At 39.1% G+C, this 16852-nt stretch overlaps 3 protein-coding genes across 3 annotated transcripts in view; 1 reads left to right on the forward strand and 2 right to left on the reverse strand.

The window, feature by feature from the left end:
* hip1 (huntingtin interacting protein 1) overlaps positions 1-443 on the reverse strand; it is a 35316-nt gene extending 34873 nt beyond the window's left edge. The window contains exon 1 of the mRNA XM_057351217.1: positions 75-443. Coding sequence (XP_057207200.1) covers positions 75-194 — 120 coding nt within the window. The 5' untranslated portion in view covers positions 195-443. The remainder of the gene's footprint in view (positions 1-74) is intronic.
* A 1750-nt stretch (positions 444-2193) lies between these two features.
* On the forward strand, positions 2194-13792 carry clptm1 (CLPTM1 regulator of GABA type A receptor forward trafficking). The gene is made up of 14 exons (XM_057350883.1): positions 2194-2273; positions 6921-7048; positions 7807-7930; positions 8293-8451; positions 8620-8737; positions 8884-8969; positions 9410-9530; positions 9812-10056; positions 10197-10290; positions 10368-10558; positions 11003-11098; positions 11200-11335; positions 12278-12445; positions 12641-13792. Exons 1-14 carry the CDS (start codon positions 2220-2222, stop codon positions 12811-12813), a joined length of 1893 nt encoding a protein of 630 aa, XP_057206866.1. The 5' UTR covers positions 2194-2219; the 3' UTR covers positions 12814-13792.
* Positions 13250-16622, reverse strand: mos (v-mos Moloney murine sarcoma viral oncogene homolog). The gene is made up of 2 exons (XM_057350885.1): positions 16554-16622; positions 13250-15975 (listed from the first exon to the last, which is right to left on the reverse strand). The coding sequence occupies exon 2, from the start codon at positions 15867-15869 to the stop codon at positions 14883-14885; it is 987 nt and encodes a 328-aa protein (XP_057206868.1). The 5' UTR covers positions 15870-15975; positions 16554-16622; the 3' UTR covers positions 13250-14882.
* Positions 16623-16852: the final 230 nt, after the last annotated feature.

The raw sequence follows: 16852 nt of genomic DNA on the forward strand, positions 1-16852 counted from the left end.
TGAATGAGTCTGCGTTCAAAGAGCTCGCGCTGGCGTTGCATGCATAAAACTTGCCTGCGACTTCAATGTCTTACCTGACCACGCTCGAAGTTTTCCTTTTCAACTTCCAAACTGTTGGCACCGCCAGCGCGGCGGCTCAAGACTTTGGGAATCGGGTTCGGGACTTGCTGCATTGAACTCTTGACGCGATCCATTCCTGCGGGAAAATCCAAAACACGCGGCCGACGTTTATTTCTTAAAACAAAATAAACAGTTTGATAAAAGAGACTGGTTTAATGATGACCACAGAAACTCCAAGCCCTCAAAAACGTTATCACAAAAGGTCATTTTCTGCGTCCACCGCCCAAGAATATCGTCCCACTGCCGTGTACCGCCGCGCGCACATTCCCAGATCTATAAGCAAATGCCACAACACCGTCTGGCGCGATATACTATACATATCAGCAAGCGTTTGTAGCGAGACATGGATTAAATTGACACAAGCTCCTCCCAGCGGTTAAAGTGACTGGAGGATACTCATTAGATCCCGCCCTAAAAAACAGTTATGTTGACATATGTTTGGAGTCAGTAAGTATAATTTAGGCTATATAATATTTAAGAGCACGTTTGACTGACATCCCCGCCCAATGTGTGGGTTGCTACAGTTTAGCTGTACACAACAATCAGTCGGGTTAGGTGTGGTTAAAATTGAACACTTTTTACATTTTTATTATTTTGGAAAGATGAATTATTGTTTTGAAAACGGTTTTAGATGTTGTGACTGATAACAACTGCTTATTTTCCTACAAAAAATAATATAAGAAAAAAATATTAGAAATTGTCATAATATCAATCACATCTAATAGTTGTAGTGTGCCTAATTCTTGTTTTTAAAATGAAAATATTCTGAGTTTGTGAAAATTAGGTAACTTAGATAAGAGGTCCAAAAGATTCGCTATAAAAATATTCTTGGGTTTCGGAGGTTGCTTTGGATGGCATGGGGCTAGCAATCTTAATACTGTATACTGGGTGCCCTATATACGACTAGCTGGGGGCATACTGTAGATTAAATTTCCCTGCAATGCAAATTATATCAGATAGCAGAGTCAGAGTTTTGTTTGAATGATTCGGGAGAATGGTAGTGTGGAGTCATTTCAGTCCGGCTATGCACTGAGTGATCCTTATCCTCACTGCTGTCAACACACAATGCACACAATAAATAAATAAATACATAAATGTGAAAACAAATAAATATGAAAAAGTAAAAATGCGGAAATACATATTAACATACGTGCATGAAATAAATACAAAAATGTATAAATAAATAAATGTATAAATAAATAAATAATACATTTAAATATCTATTTTTCATTCATTTTTTATATTTTTGGAAAATTAATTTCTGTATTTATTTACTTATTTTCGCTTTTTTACATTTCATCATATTTTTAATTTAGGCAGGATTGGAATTTCATAAAAGCTGCGTGTGCTTTGGTAACCTAATATATTTTTATCATATTTATTGATTTTACAGTTCATCTTACCTTTCTGTTAGTAAACTCTCTATCCATCTGTGGTATTCCAATCACTGCAATGCCTAAATTGCCCCTGTAAAGTTTTAATAATTAAAAAACTGTCATCCACAATGTATACATTTTTCATTCAGTATATGACTAATATTTTACAGCATGATTTTGTCAAAAAGTAAAGCGTCCAGTGTTTCAATGTATCTTTAAAATATTTTCTGTTATTTTTTATTTCTTTACAAACAACAATTACAAAGCTCAAAAAGTAATCAGGAGAATCTAATCTCTTGTAGTCTGGCGACATGTAGTGGTTGTATAACGCTACAACGCTAGTTTAGTGCTTTGCAGTGTTTAATATTTTCATTTACATTTACAAGTAGAACAGTACATTCATGGCATGACATTTGTGTTGAGTAGTACAGCGAAATTTAGGCTACAAAGTAGTAGATATTCTATCTAAATCAGCTCTAAAAGGGAATAAACTCATTATAAAGACATAATCAAGATCGTATATGTTCTTTTTTAAGCCTGTCTTTAAGAAATTACATAGTTACTTCGTGGGCTAAATACGTTTAAAGTATGATATATATGTGATCACACTGAAACATCGCGTTCAGTTAAATGGTAATCTCAGACATATTGGTCAGACAGGAAATCTCGCGATATTGCAGATTACATACCGCCACATTACAGTGTGCGATAGAGAGAGGTAATATGGCGGCGCAGGAGACCCAAGCAACACAGCAGCCCTCCGTAAGCAACGGAGAGGTAAGAATAGTCGAAATTATAAAATCTACCCATCAGATGAACGTGCCAACGATCGACCATAGCGTAACTAATCCAAACAAGCGAGTGAATTGATTATTCGTGTCCGTTTTAAAGAGAAAAACCAGATTGCCGGTCTGAATCAGCGACCCCTTTAATTCAGCATGCAGTGGGGGAGAAATGTTGCCTGGGTCACGAAGGGTCTGTCGGTTCATGTCGTGTGACTTCTTTTAACCAGGACACTTCATTTTCACAGCACAGAACAAGATCAACCAGTTCGGTCAATTTAGTGCTCTTTTGTGTTATATTTCATAGTCCACTGAGCTGGCTATCTGAACAGCATTTTCGGACATCGTCACGATCGAGCCCCTATCGATGCTCTAAAATGATCTCTTGATAGGCAGCTTGCTAGATTAAGAGAAACAGTCCGTATTATTTATGGACATTCATATATTTATATGTATAGTTTATGTGATTCGCGTTAGCATTCGAGCTAACTAGCAGCTTCGCTGCTGTTAACATCACATGTCAAAGCAGTTTAAAGACTGTTGAGTATTGTTCCACCCTATCCGTTAATAAGCGGAAGTTGAATGTGACTTGTGTTTTGAGGAATACGTTTTGTTACGATTATACCAGCGCGTGTGCTGTCAGCTAATTGGTTTAAGGGTTATGTGCACTTTTCAAGTTTCATACAGAGCCTAATCCCAGCCAATAGCCTACAAGCATTTTTAAGCGAACGTGGGGATTTCATTTGCTAGTTTTGTTTTACTTGGACCTGAACTACAGCTTTCAGAAGTGGGAAGTCTTGTTGGCCTGCTGGAATTATTAGCCTTGATAGCAAGGGTAGCTCTGCTTGTATGAATGAATAACTCTACGGTCAATCATTACACCGCTTATAGAGGTCATAAGAGATGTTATGAATCATAACATTGGTTGCTCATGTTCACCTTTTCTCAAAACATAACGTGCCTAATGTAAACAAGAGTCCACTTTGACTTCTCCAGCTTGTTAAAGGGGTCATATGGCGCGAATACGTGTTTTCTGTGTCTTTGGTGTGTTATAATTTGCCCATGCATGAATTCGTCGTAACAAAAGATGCATTCTTTCTAAAAGCGAATGCTCACCCAGACCTGCCTGAAACGCCTCGTGTAACCACACCCCCACAAATCTACTTCAGTTCGTGGTATGATTTGACTAAGACCGCCTACCTGTCAGTACAATTGCGTTGGAACATGATGTTCCAAATATGGTAAGAGGCGTCACATTTCAGTCACACGCTTGCAGTATTCGACCAATCACTACGCACTGATTAACTGGCCAATCATAGCACTCCTCGCTTTTCAGAGCGATAAGCTTCGTAAAAAATCTTCGCGTTTCAGAGAGGCGGGGCAAAGAGGAGATACAAACATGCACTATATGTGGAAAACACAGCGTTTTTGAACCTTAAATCGTGTATACACATTGCATTACATTTAAAACATATGATAATATTAGTTTTAGCCGTGTCATATGACCCCTTCAAATTTCCATGAAACGCAGAAAACTGGCCTGGTGTCTTTTGTTTGTTTCAATAACGTGTGATGAGAAAGAACCATGACTGCATAAAATAAATATGAAATGCAATAAAACAAGTAAATACACCAATAAATACATGTCTAGCAGGAAGGCATGCAAAGTACACATGTGGTGAACATGATTCAGAGTTGGACATTTTTATGGACCAGTCAGCTTGCAGGATTAGGTTTAGGGTCTGTGTTGGGTTATGGGCTTTTATACCAAGTGCTAAATTATTGGTAGAGTTTAGGTTAGGTTTACTGTACAATAACAAGCATGTATAGGTGCAGACAGGTGTACATTTACATGATTTACATTTTCATGACCGCAACATTGAGACATGACTGCTGTATGAACACCTGCCATCTTTGGTGATTTCGCTGGTCTTAGATCAGTTCTACCTGATGTCGAAACGCATCCCAATAATAGGAAATGTAAGGTCAGCTTCCAGCTACTTGATTTAGCATAGTGAAATGTGTTTGATTTCAAAATGCTTTGTTTTGTCTGCAGTTCTGCATAGATCACACTGGCAGGCATTAGCTTAAAGCGGCTGTGCAGCGGTGTTTCATGCATTCTGACTTATTTGCAATGTTAAACGTGCTGTCTTCTCATGCTTGACATGGTCAACTTGTCAAAAAACGAGTTGGATGTATGACGTAGTATTTCTGTGCTCAATACACTCCCCCAGCGTTCGTATACGTTTCTGAAAGTTTTTTTCGAACATGAAAATCCGTTTCGTAACAATGTTTCTTAGTCCCTTATTGGAGAATTCTCCTGGGAAAGCATGGGGCACTCCCACGCGTCAACTAAGGAGAGCGGGAGAAGGAGCATGCGGAAAAGTCACTTTCACTTGTGTACAGGAGAGAGAGAGAGAGAGCACTACATTCGCAAAGTTCAGCTGTGTTTGTTTGTTCACTGCATTTGGGTGATGAATGTTATATAACGCTGGATTTGGAGATTGTTTGAAACTGATAGATGGAGCGGTCCCAGCGCTAAAAGATGCTGGACATGAACCGCACGCGGTAAAGTGAAACTGATGTCTGTGTTTTGTTGGCAATGGGTGCGCACGTGCTTTAGTTCCGCCTACCCCTTCCCCCCCACACGCGTCGTATGTTTTCAGAAATAATCGTACAGCTGTATCTGTCTTTTATAAATGTGATCAAACTAAAGACTCTTCTGTAAGTACTCAAGATTAACATGAGATATGCAAAAACTGTCTGAGATACGGCCGCTTTAAAGAGTAAATAATTTGTGATTTTCAAGGTCCTACTTTGGTTTATTGAGTGTCCAACAGCAAGTTTACATGCATACACGGTGTAAAATCACTTTCATTTTCTAATAATAGGCAGTTATTAAGCGGGTTTCCATCACTCTGGTTTTATTCGCATTTTGAAGTTTCGCATCAGAAACAAGTGATGGAAACGGCAAATTTCGAATTAAATTAACCCTTAATTCTCAAAAAAGTTTTTACGCTCGCTTGAGGTGGTTTTTCTTTTTTGCGAAAAAGGGTTAATGCGAATATGGGAGATGGAAACGCATTTGCCGAATAAATTCCTCCAAAAGGTCACGTAGCTGCACTATGAGACTGCGTAACCTGACTAACCAGAGTACTGATCTTGTTTCACAGCATCAGAAGTGTTGTTATGGTCATTCTTAAATGCCTGAGCAAAGACATCACGACTGCAAACAGCAGACATCCACAAAAGCACCGCATTTATTGTGTTTCGTAATCGTCTGCTTGCGCAAGTATTATTCTATATGAAAATTATTATATTCAGTGGCTTCTCTTACTTTTCTTTCTGATATTTAGTGGCAGTTTTATTAGGAAGTGACGATCAACTAGTTGGATGGAAACGGTGCTTATTCGCAAATGTTTTATGCAATATTCCAATTTCGCGCATAAACTAAATTTGCAACTTTGGATGGAAACCCGGCTATTGTTACCCTGACTCTCAAATGATTTGTTCTGCGATTCATCGGTCTAATCGCCTCCTTTCTGTCAGCCCACTCTGATCTGATTGGTCAGATGGTCTAGTCTGCTGTGATAGGTCTACCGCGTGCAGTGTCGCAAATGAAACATTACACGGAGTGACGTATATCTGACCCGGAACTGAAATTAGAATGACAGACGACTCGTTCGCGTGATTCAGAGTCGACTCCTTCGTTATTCGTTCACTTTCAGCTTTACAACTTGCAGACTGCTTACATTCATACACAGCAACATTACACACTGCATGAAATGTATTTTTAAGGACATTGTAATAGTTACTCTTTAAACTTTGCATCTGTGTACTTTCCTAAGGTATGTTTCTGGCTTTCGCATGTGTTAAGAAGACAGGTCCCTGGACTAAGTAACAAGTCTTTGCGGAAATACAGTTATCTGTAATCTTTAAAGTTCTGGATTGTAACCAAAATGATTTGTTATCAGATCCCTGTCGTCGTCTTCCATTTTGATGACCTAAATTCAGTCAGAAGCAATTCTGCGCTCCCCACGCCGTTAGAAAGATTTAAGATGAATATTTACCTCATTCAGCAGTGTGTCAAATGCAGTCGTCCCAATAAAATTGCTTTTAGATCGACTACAAGATCATATTGGTAGTTGCTTTATGAAAATACAAATTGTCCTTGTTTGGAAGTGTAGTTTACTTATTCAGAGTGATGGGGAATAATTATGTTTGAATGTCTTTTCGCTGGCTAGTTAAGTTATCAATGGTGTAACTCGCACTTTATCCAAAGTGCACCATTTACAAGTATTGTACAAAAGTGCCCTTAAACTACAGTAATGCATAAGCATAGAACAAGCTTTTAAAATTTAAAACCTGTTTCTTATAATCCTTGATTGAACCTGACATCTTTTTGTTTAAGCATCTAGTTCGTATTACCTTTACATTATTGCATTTGGCGTCTAGTTTAATCCAGAACTGCTTACAGCGCATTAAAGCTATACATTCATGAGCTTGTGTCTGGGAATTGAACCCATGACCTTGCCTTTGCAAGTGCCATGCTTGACCAGTTGAGTAACAAGAAAGCCTAAGGTAAAGGTTTCAGATATTTCTTTGGAGTCATTTTATTCATCATTTGGAACTTTCTGTGCAGGTGAGCAGTAATGGGGCAGCAGCCTCAGGTCAGGTAGCTCAGACAGATGCAACAGCTCCAGACGCCCAACAACAACAGCCACAACAGCAGCCCAATGCCTGGCAGGTGATCAAAGGTGTCCTCTTTAGGTGAGTCCTACATCTAGTGAGTCTGTGTCATTTGAATAGTACCATTTTATCCAACCATTTTATCCATCCATCCAACTATATGTACTGTTTAGTCATATATGCATACATTAATAAACATGTTTTATATCATTTTGGTTTATTATACCCATTGGATATGTTATCCGCATGTGATGACATGTTTTTTTTTAACATGTTTTAGATGTGATCGCATGGGTTTGAACATGGGAATATACACGGGATTCAGTGCACTTGTGAAATTCATGTTGTCCACATGTGATCACATGTAAAAAAGCATGACATTTTCTGGAAGGGAAAATGTAGATGGTATGAAGAATCCTGAACTTTCACTGGTATTGACTGCTGAGGTTTCTGATATTGTGACAACCCGTGTTTGAGCCCTGAGGGTTGTAAAGCCTGGCAGATGTTCCCATGAGGGGAGCGTAACGGATCTCAGTGCTGTTCTGCGCGCTTTAATTGATGTCAAGGGTTTTTTCTCTCACCAGAGCTTACTTATTTTAACATTATAACTTATGGAACATAACAGAATTAAGTTTACCCTCAGATTTATAGTATTGTTTATAATCTTCAGTGATATTTCCCCAAATGTACTCATTGTATAATAAGGTTGGACTAAACTATACTGATTTAATGACTTATACATACAGTACATTTTTAAAATGGATGATGTTATAAGGCAAACAGTGTTGCATCATAGCACTGAAGTCTTACGTTAATGTGCTCGAATGTTTGTTTCTCAGGATATTTATAATCTGGGCTATAAGCAGTTGGTTCCGCAGAGGTCCATCAACTCCAGATCCAAACACTCCCACTGGAGCTCCACGTGCGCCCAGCCGAAACCTCTTTCCCAAGGACACTCTTATGGTATTTGAAAGTCATTGGCAACAATTCGATATTGATTTATTTCATTCTAATATATTTCAATTGAACTTTTATTGTCATGATTTCTCCCCAAAATGATCACATCAGTACACAACAATTGAACTTCAAAAACACAGAAATTTCATAAACTTGAAAAATAGTAATACAAACATAAATTCAGGCTGCAGTACATTAACTTTATGAAACTTTGAGGCCCGCTTTCACCCCTAACTCTTGTTTAATAATTGAACAGAATAAAAATTAACTCCTTTGATTTTTGGGTGGTTAAAATGTCTGTTTTTACAACCTACTTTTGGTATAATAGTTAAAAACGGCACTCTTCCTTTTTCCCTATCTGTTCACAGGATTTCTATGTATATATCTCTGAGAATGAGATATTCACAGATTTCAACAACACAGAAGCCTTGGTCTGGTTTCAACAAGATCTGGTTTATGGAGACTGGACCACAGGGGACTCGGGAGATGGCTGTCATGAACATTATAAAGAGTTGGACCTTTCTGAGGTGAGATATGAATGCTGTCCTCCTTTTTTAGGATATAGAAAGGAGACACCGAGAACTGTATTGTCTAGTGTCTTGTAAATGCTACATAGTGTGATATTCCAAGTTAATTGATTTAAGACAGTTACATAAAAAATTGTGCGTGTGTGTATATCTAATTGTGATGTACAGAGCGTGAAGCAGAACGGCTCCATATACATCCACGTTTACTTCACCAAGAGTGGCTTCCACCCAGACCCCAAACGCAAGGGCCAGTATCGCAGACTGGCCACTGTACATTCCACTCGAAGTGAGTTTGTCCAGTTATTTGTCCAATCTTACACACAGTGTTGGGTTTGTGTCACACACACACACGTGGTTGGATCAGTTGATTTATAATACAAGACCAGCACAATGGTGAATCAACATAAAGCTCTTCATTTATTTCTTCAACAGTGCTTAATAAGTACAAGAGGAGGAAGTTCCTCAAGACAAAGAACCTGTTGACAGGTGAGACGGAGGCTGATCCAGAAATGATCAAGGTGAGTTTTGATCCGACTATTTTATTCAGTTTAAAATAGGGCTGTCAAACGATTAATCGCGATTAATCCATCCAGAATAAAAGTTTGTGTTTACGTACAATATGTCTGTGTACTGTGCATATTAATTTTGTATTTGTAAACACACACACACAAATGCATATATTTAAAAAAATATTAAAATGAATAAACATTTATATACAATTTCCATTATTGGTAAATATAAATAAATACAAGGAAATATTTCCTAAATATGTATGCATGTACAAACTATACAAATACAAAATTAATACACACAGTACACAGACTTCTATTATGTAAACACAAACTTTCATTCTGGATTCAATTAATCGATTAATCGTGTAAACTAGGGCTTAGAACATAAGCAGCTTATTGTGAAGAAACATAACATTTTGATGTGTCGGGTTTTTGCGTGTTCCTAGCGGGCGGAAAGTCACGGCCCTGTGGAGATCATATCCCATTGGCATCCCAACCTCACCATCAACATGGTGGATGACCACACAGCCTGGGTGAAGGGCTCTGTTCCACCTCCTCTTGACCAGCGTAAGTTTCTAACCCTACTGAGTATGTCCTAAAAAATTACCCAGAATCTAATTTAAGGCTAAAAATACACTACAAGACTTTTGCTCAGATTCTGCCCAGATTTTCAGCCTGGACTTGTTGCAGAAAGTCTGTGCCAGTCTGCAGATTTGATCAGTCTGTCTAACACTTTCAAAAAGTCTGCAAGTGTATGATGTCTAGTTCAAAAAAATCTGTTCAGATTTTAAAAGTCTTGTAGTGTATTCCAGCAATTAGTAAGCATCACCATTATGTGCTTCTCCCAGATGTGAAGTTTGACGCGGTGAGTGGAGACTACTACCCTATCGTTTACTTCAATGACTACTGGAACCTACAGAAGGACTACTACCCCATAAATGATACCCTGCAGAACCTGCCCCTCCGGATCATATACTGCCCCCTCTCCCTGTGGCGATGGCAGCTGTATGCCGCTCAAAGCGCTCGATCACCCTGGAATTTCCTGGGAGATGACACGTACGAGCAGTCAGATGAGGACCAGGACTCTGTTAAGGTTTGCATTCCCTGAAACATCTCGATGTCTGTATTTGAAAAGTTCAGGGATTTTGGATAGATATTATCAATCTGTAATATTTGAAGGATGTTTGAATTAGAAAAATCTCTCATGTTATATGATATGGTTTCTCTCAACAGGTGGCTCTACTCGAGACCAACCCTTATCTCCTGGGCCTGACTATAGTTGTTTCCATCGTCCACAGCATTTTTGAGTTTTTAGCCTTCAAGAATGGTAAATGAAGACATGCATACTTGCAATTTGTTTTGTGATGGTTCTGCTGTTGTCTCATTCTCTCATTTCATCCCCAGATATCCAGTTTTGGAACAGCCGTCAGTCTCTGGAGGGGCTGTCCGTACGCTCCATCATATTTGGTGTGTTTCAGTCACTGGTTGTTCTGCTTTACATACTGGACAACGAGACCAACTTCGTCGTTCAGGTCAGCGTGTTTATCGGCCTGCTCATCGACTTCTGGAAGATCACTAAAGTCATGGATGTCAGGGTGAGTGGTGATACCACTGGCTGGTATTTTACTTAAAGGAACAGTTCACCCAATAATGAAAATCCTGTCATTTACTCACCCTCAATTGTTCCAAATCTGTATAAATAAAGAGAAGGATATTTGGAAGAATGCATTTAACCAAACAGTTCTTGGCCACCATAGGAGGAAAAAGTGCTTTTCTAAATGTTGAACACAAAAGAAGATATTTTGAAGAATGTAGGAAAGCAAACAGTTCTCTTTTCTTACTATGGTAGTCAATGGTAGCCAAGAACTGTTTGGTTACAAGCATTCTTCCAAATATCTTTCTCTGTGTTCATCAGAACAAAGAAAATTTCGGAACAACTCTAGGGTGAGTAACTGATGACAGGATTTTTATTTGTGGGTGAACTATCTTTTTTAAATGTTTTGGATCATGATATTAACTTTGGTTTGTTTCTTTCCCAGCTGGACAGAGAGAACAAGATTGCTGGAATATTCCCACGGTTGATATTCAAAGACAAGTCCACGTATGTTAAGTCATCAACCAAAATCTATGATGATGTAAGCAAGCTTTTATCTGCGGTTACATTCAGTTTAATTAAGTTATTGCCTGAAATTGCTCTTGTGTGCTTTTAAATGACGTCTGTCATCTGTTTTTCCAGATGGCCTTTAAGTACCTGTCCTGGCTGTTGTACCCTCTCTTTGGGTGTTATGCAGTTTATAGTTTAATGTATGTGGAGCACAAAGGCTGGTATTCTTGGGTGCTCGGTATGCTTTACGGGTTCTTGTTAACCTTCGGTAAGTGTAGTTTTGTTTCATGTTTATAACTGCTGCAAAAAGAGGTGTTCTTGTGGTTATCAGCCATGCAATCTGTTGAGTCCTTGCCAGCACCAAATTAGAAATGCTGACAAGAAATACATGAAGATAAAGCCGTGCTCAAACAGGGTAACTCCACTTTCACATGACGTGCTCAAAGGATTTTCCACAGTATTGTAAAGTGAACTGTGTCGTGTAAAATCAAGTTACAGGAGTGCATGTGTAAGCACATTTATATGAAAAAAGCATTTGTTTTGTTTCATATTAAGGTTGGAATTAGCATGGAATTGCCCAAAACAAGTGAGACAGGAGAGTTGCTTGCGTGTTGTGTTATACAAAACCATTATTGTCGCACTTCTATTTGCAAACTTCATCTTTACGTCACATAAAGGTCCAGTGTGTAATTTTTTGGAGGATCTATTGACTGAAAACAGTTATGTATATTTCATTGCATTTCTGAGGTGTATAAGGACCTTACATAATGAAGCGTTGTGATTTTTATCTTAGAATGAGTTATTTCTATCTACATACACCGCAGGTCCCCTTACGTAGAATTCATCATGTTGTTTCTACAGTAGCCCTACATGGACAAACTGCTCTACAAGAGCGCGTTTAGTAAATACGTTATCTCCTTTAGCAAAGGAGCGAAAACGTGATGACATCTTAGTCCCGTGTCAGCCACTGTAGTGGTTCGAAAAGGAGGGGTGGAGTGAGCCGTTGGTTGCAATTCGCCACCTCACCACTAGATGCCGCTAAATTTCATACACTGGACCTTTAAAACTCTTTATTAAATAATTAATTGTTTGCTCTGAATAACTCACAAAATAATTTTCCAACCAGTCTGAAACTTTCATTTTATTTGTTCTATATGTTTGCATAAAAAACTTCCGATCTGATCATGTTCCCGTGTCATATTTCCTAAAGGTTTCATCACCATGACGCCACAGCTCTTCATCAACTACAAGATGAAGTCAGTAGCTCACCTTCCCTGGAGGATGCTCACCTACAAGGCCCTGAACACCTTTATAGATGACTTGTTTGCCTTTGTCATCAAGATGCCAATGATGTACAGAATAGGTTGTCTCAGAGATGGTGCGTGCTTGTGGATTTTTACCCATAAAACTACATACTTTTGATTTCTTAGGCTACATTCTGCAATTACGTAGTCAGTTTTTTAAAAAAAAGTTTGCTTATTTTCACCCCCTTCTGAGGGTCCATTTACAATCCGGGTTGTATTGGATAAAATGTTGCTGTATGTACTCTGAGATGATGCCATTTTCTCCCCAGACGTGGTGTTCTTCGTCTATCTGTATCAGCGCTGGATTTACAGAGTGGATCCCAACCGTGTCAACGAGTTCGGTACCAGCGGAGTGACCAGTGACGGCTCGGCCCAGCCAGTGGCCGACGACACAACCGCTGCCATCACAGATAAATCAGAGGGGGAGAAGAAAAATGATTAACCTGTTTTAACCCTCCATCTCGCCCTCTAGTCTCGTGAAGGTGTGTTAAGGCATCTTCAGGGCTGAGTTTATGTTTAATTGTCAGGGAAGGGAACTGGATAAATGGTATTACGCAAGAGACTGCAGAAGAAGGTTCAGTTGGACTTTCCTTCTCTTTGTGGGATCCACAGGGGACAGAAACTAATTCTATTTAATAACGGTTTTTTTTTTCAAACGCCCATATTTTTGCAGTCAAAGTGAAGTAAAATGTGATGTACTGTATTGTATATTTTTGGGTTGGTAACACTAATAATTTGAAGGGGTCAGGTGGTCTGTAATGAAATCCCAGTGGCTGGAGTCAATAGGACGATTGCAGTACATATCATTTTTGCTTTGAAGTCCAAAAGTGAGGACAGAGAGGTCACACGCATCCTCGCAGTTTTCCTCATTCGGTGTACTTGTTTTCTGTTCATTCCATGTGTTAAGGGGTACCAGGACGCAGTTGTGTAGCCAGTTCTGTTCAAATGCTACCCGTGCGAGAGACTTTCCACGTTTTTAAAAGAATTGATGTTGCATACTTGAACAAAAAAATAAAGAAATAACAGCCTTGTAGGTATTAATATATAATTATATATTCATTTTATTAATAACAATGATTGTTTTTCTTGTTTCTAAGCTTCTGGATTTTCTTTTGTGTGCTCTAAAAGTGCACAGCATCCCAAGCTTGTAAACGTAACCACACTGCGTTCAACTGTCTAGCAATAGCTGAATTGACGTTCCTTTACAGAGAACTTGTCCCATTACATTCACACTCCAAAGCTGGACCAGCATATGTCCCACATATGGGTGGGTACATGGCACAGTTCAAGGATATGTAAGACGAAATGCCTGATTTGTCCCTTTTTAGTGCCGTAATTCTAAATTCATTGGACTTTTGTTTTGGTACGTTCCAAATTTGATCACTCATGTTTATAGTAAAGCATAAGTGCAGTTTAAAGTGGATGTTGTGTTATTCGTGTGTATCAAGAGGTGTGCATTGTAGATTTGGTTGAAGTATGCTTTTGGAAGGTATGACAGGCTCATAAAAAGTGTACAAGGCCTATAACAAGGAAAATTGTCTTGAAAAACTAAAATAATTAGTCTAATGTTAAACATTTGGTTATGGTGTATGAAATGCATAAGAATTTTGGTGGTCACCAGTGTAAAGCCAATACAGATTGTTCTTATTTAAAATGTGAATTATTTTAGTTCTGCATTGCCCATTAATTTATAGATGCACCATAATATTTGGCTTTGGACGACGTTTAGGGTTTCATAAAGCTATTTGAAAATGGTCTGTAAAATATATAAAATGGGTAGAAATAAGTTTATCTTCTATGCTTCTTTAGCCTGAAATTAAATTACAGCACAGATTGTGGTTCAATATCAATCAAATAGATTTATATAACGTGACACTGACTCGGTATGCATCCTCCAAACTATATTTAAAATTCAACTATTACAAATTTGGAAACATGATAAGTGAGGTCATGTGTATCTTTGATGTTGTTGCCTGAAACTGTAGAGGAAATGGTCTTGTTTTAAATGTTGACCTCACTTAGGCCCGGTTTCACAGACAAGGTTTAAAGCCAGTCCCGGACTAAAATGAATGTTTGACCTGTCTTAACTGAATATAACCCAGAAATATCTTAAAACATATCAGTGGCATTGTTTTGCATCACCAGAAATGTATTCTTCTAAGGCATTTTTATAAAAGCAACATAAATATCTTAATTCAACTAAGCCAGAGTCTATGAAACCGGGCCTTAGAGTGATGGAAATATTTTCATATCCACTAGAAGATCCAAAAATGAAAGAAATTAACATCTGGATTTTGAAAGATCACATCCAATACATTCGGTCAAACTTGTAACTGATCACACACAATTTTTAACAGAAACGTTTTAATTAAACCTTATTTTAAAACTTGTTACAGATTACATAAAAATACAATATTTAAACAAAACAGCTATATTTCACAACAATAAAAATACACTTCAGATTAAACAATTTCATGTTTTTATAACAATGAGAATCCTTACAATGAGCATTTAAAAGATCATCGAGAGTTCCGTGACGATTAGGTCTGCGGTGGGTCGAATGCTTGCGTCCCCCGCCCAACACCGGCTGATCAGATTCTGACATGCCTGTCCAGCAGACGACTGCATAAAAACATCCCTGCTGAGGGCAGGACGCAGATTATAGGCCACGACAGCGTACAGTATATACTGTCTGTCTCCATCATACGGCGGGTCTCTGGTGAGGAGCTGCCACATTGTGATGCCAAAAGAATAAACGTCCACGCGCGGAGAAACCTCCTCACCTTTCAGCAGCTCGGGCGCGCGATGAGTGAACGTACCACCGATTTCCCTCAAGTGTGTCGCGTCGCTTTTGCCCGATAGTTTAAAAGAACACCCAAAGTCTGCCAGCTTGCAAACACCCTCCTCCGATACCAACACATTGGCGGGTTTTAAATCCAGGTGCACTATGCTCTGCGCGTGCAAGTGTTGGAGGGCGCACGCGATGTCTGTTGAATACTTAATGCACTTGTCCATTGGCAGCTGATCTGTGAGTCCGTATATAATCTGCTGCAGGTTTCGGCTGCCCGCGAACTCCATTATAATCGTTCCAATGTTGTCTTTGGTGTTCAGATGCGCCGGAGCGCATGTGGTGGCCGCGATCACGCGCACGATGTTTTTATGTTGCAGATGCGCGGCATTGAGTTCCGCCCAAAAACTTTGCCTCGACGCCAGTTTGTTCTTCACGCACCTCACCTTCTTCACGGCAACGGTCTCGCCAAAATACTTGCTTTTGAACACCTTGCCGAATCCACCGCTGCCTATGGCCTCCAGAGTCTGGAGTTCACGCCAGTTGATCACCGAGGACCACAGTCTGTGGGCGACCTTACCGTGAAACGTGCTCGTGGGGACACGCAAGGTCGATCCACTCGCAGTTTTGGTTAGTGGGCTGCTGCATGCGCCAAACTCGAGCCCAAAATCCTTCGGCAATAATCGTGTGACGGGGATTGGTGACGGCATATTTCATTGTAACCTTGGACTCGAGGAGTTCTCGCCGATTTTGGGGGTTTGCTTCGCGTGGTGGCGTTCACGTGATCGTTTTATGCATACCTGTCATATGACCATCCTGCGTGGACGGAGGGAAAATGTCAGGGGATGTCATTTGTATATGTTCTCAATGTTTAGGCGGTGTTTTGGTTTAGTAAAAGTCAACCACGTGTACTTGAATTATGAAGTCAGTATGGGTTGACTGACTTCATAATTTTTGCAATTTACCTTTTATTAAACCTTGCACAGGCTGACGTAATGATTAAAGCACACGGCCCCTACTGGCGCAACGTGCCCATATTACGTTCTGCTGCAGTTTACTACAAGTCACGTGACTATCAAGAACTACCTGTACAATATGCAAATGTTAAATAGTTATCTAACATCCATCCATTATACAAACTCTCTGCAAGGTCGCGGTATTATATAATATTTATTATAGCTAATAAATTATTTTATTAATAATAATAATACATTATTATTATATTATCTAATTTGTATTATAATAAATATATTTAAAAAATATAATTAGTTATTATTTTTGTAGAATTTTATTAATTTTTTGTAGAGAGTGGTGGTTATAATTATAAGGACTGTTTTCTCATTTTCATATGCCTATATAAGACAAGATAACTGATGCACGCTCTTGAAACTCACCTGTTGTTAGTCCGCTGTCATGGTAACATTTTTTAGGGGGGGTTCCCCGGCCGTGACGTAGGGGGCTTTCCACCCACTAGATCACGCTGCAGTTTACGAAGAGAAAAAGTGAAACAAAAGTCGACGAGCAAGCGATGTTTTTGTCAGATCACGATCGTTAGAGCACGAGCCAGGGCCAGAGCCGTCTTTTCTCTCGAGATCTCTTGCCCTAAAAGCTTCCGTTAACTTCACGCGTCCAAAAAACAGGCACCCGGAAATGAGTTCATAACTGTAATCTGATTTCGATCGGATGATTTTCA

Source organism: Triplophysa rosa, linkage group LG14, assembly GCF_024868665.1.
Source record: "Triplophysa rosa linkage group LG14, Trosa_1v2, whole genome shotgun sequence".
NCBI classification, from domain to species: domain Eukaryota; kingdom Metazoa; phylum Chordata; class Actinopteri; order Cypriniformes; family Nemacheilidae; genus Triplophysa; species Triplophysa rosa.

Coding starts and splice junctions, on each gene's coding strand:
- clptm1 (XM_057350883.1), top strand. CDS start 2,220: ATGGCGGCGCAGGAGACCCAAGCAACACAGCAGCCCTCCGTAAGCAAC. Junction 10,291..10,367: donor GTTTTTAGCCTTCAAGAATG/GTAAATGAAGAC, acceptor TTTCATCCCCAG/ATATCCAGTTTTGGAACAGC. Junction 11,336..12,277: donor CGGGTTCTTGTTAACCTTCG/GTAAGTGTAGTT, acceptor TATTTCCTAAAG/GTTTCATCACCATGACGCCA.
- mos (XM_057350885.1), bottom strand. CDS start 15,869: ATGCCGTCACCAATCCCCGTCACACGATTATTGCCGAAGGATTTTGGG.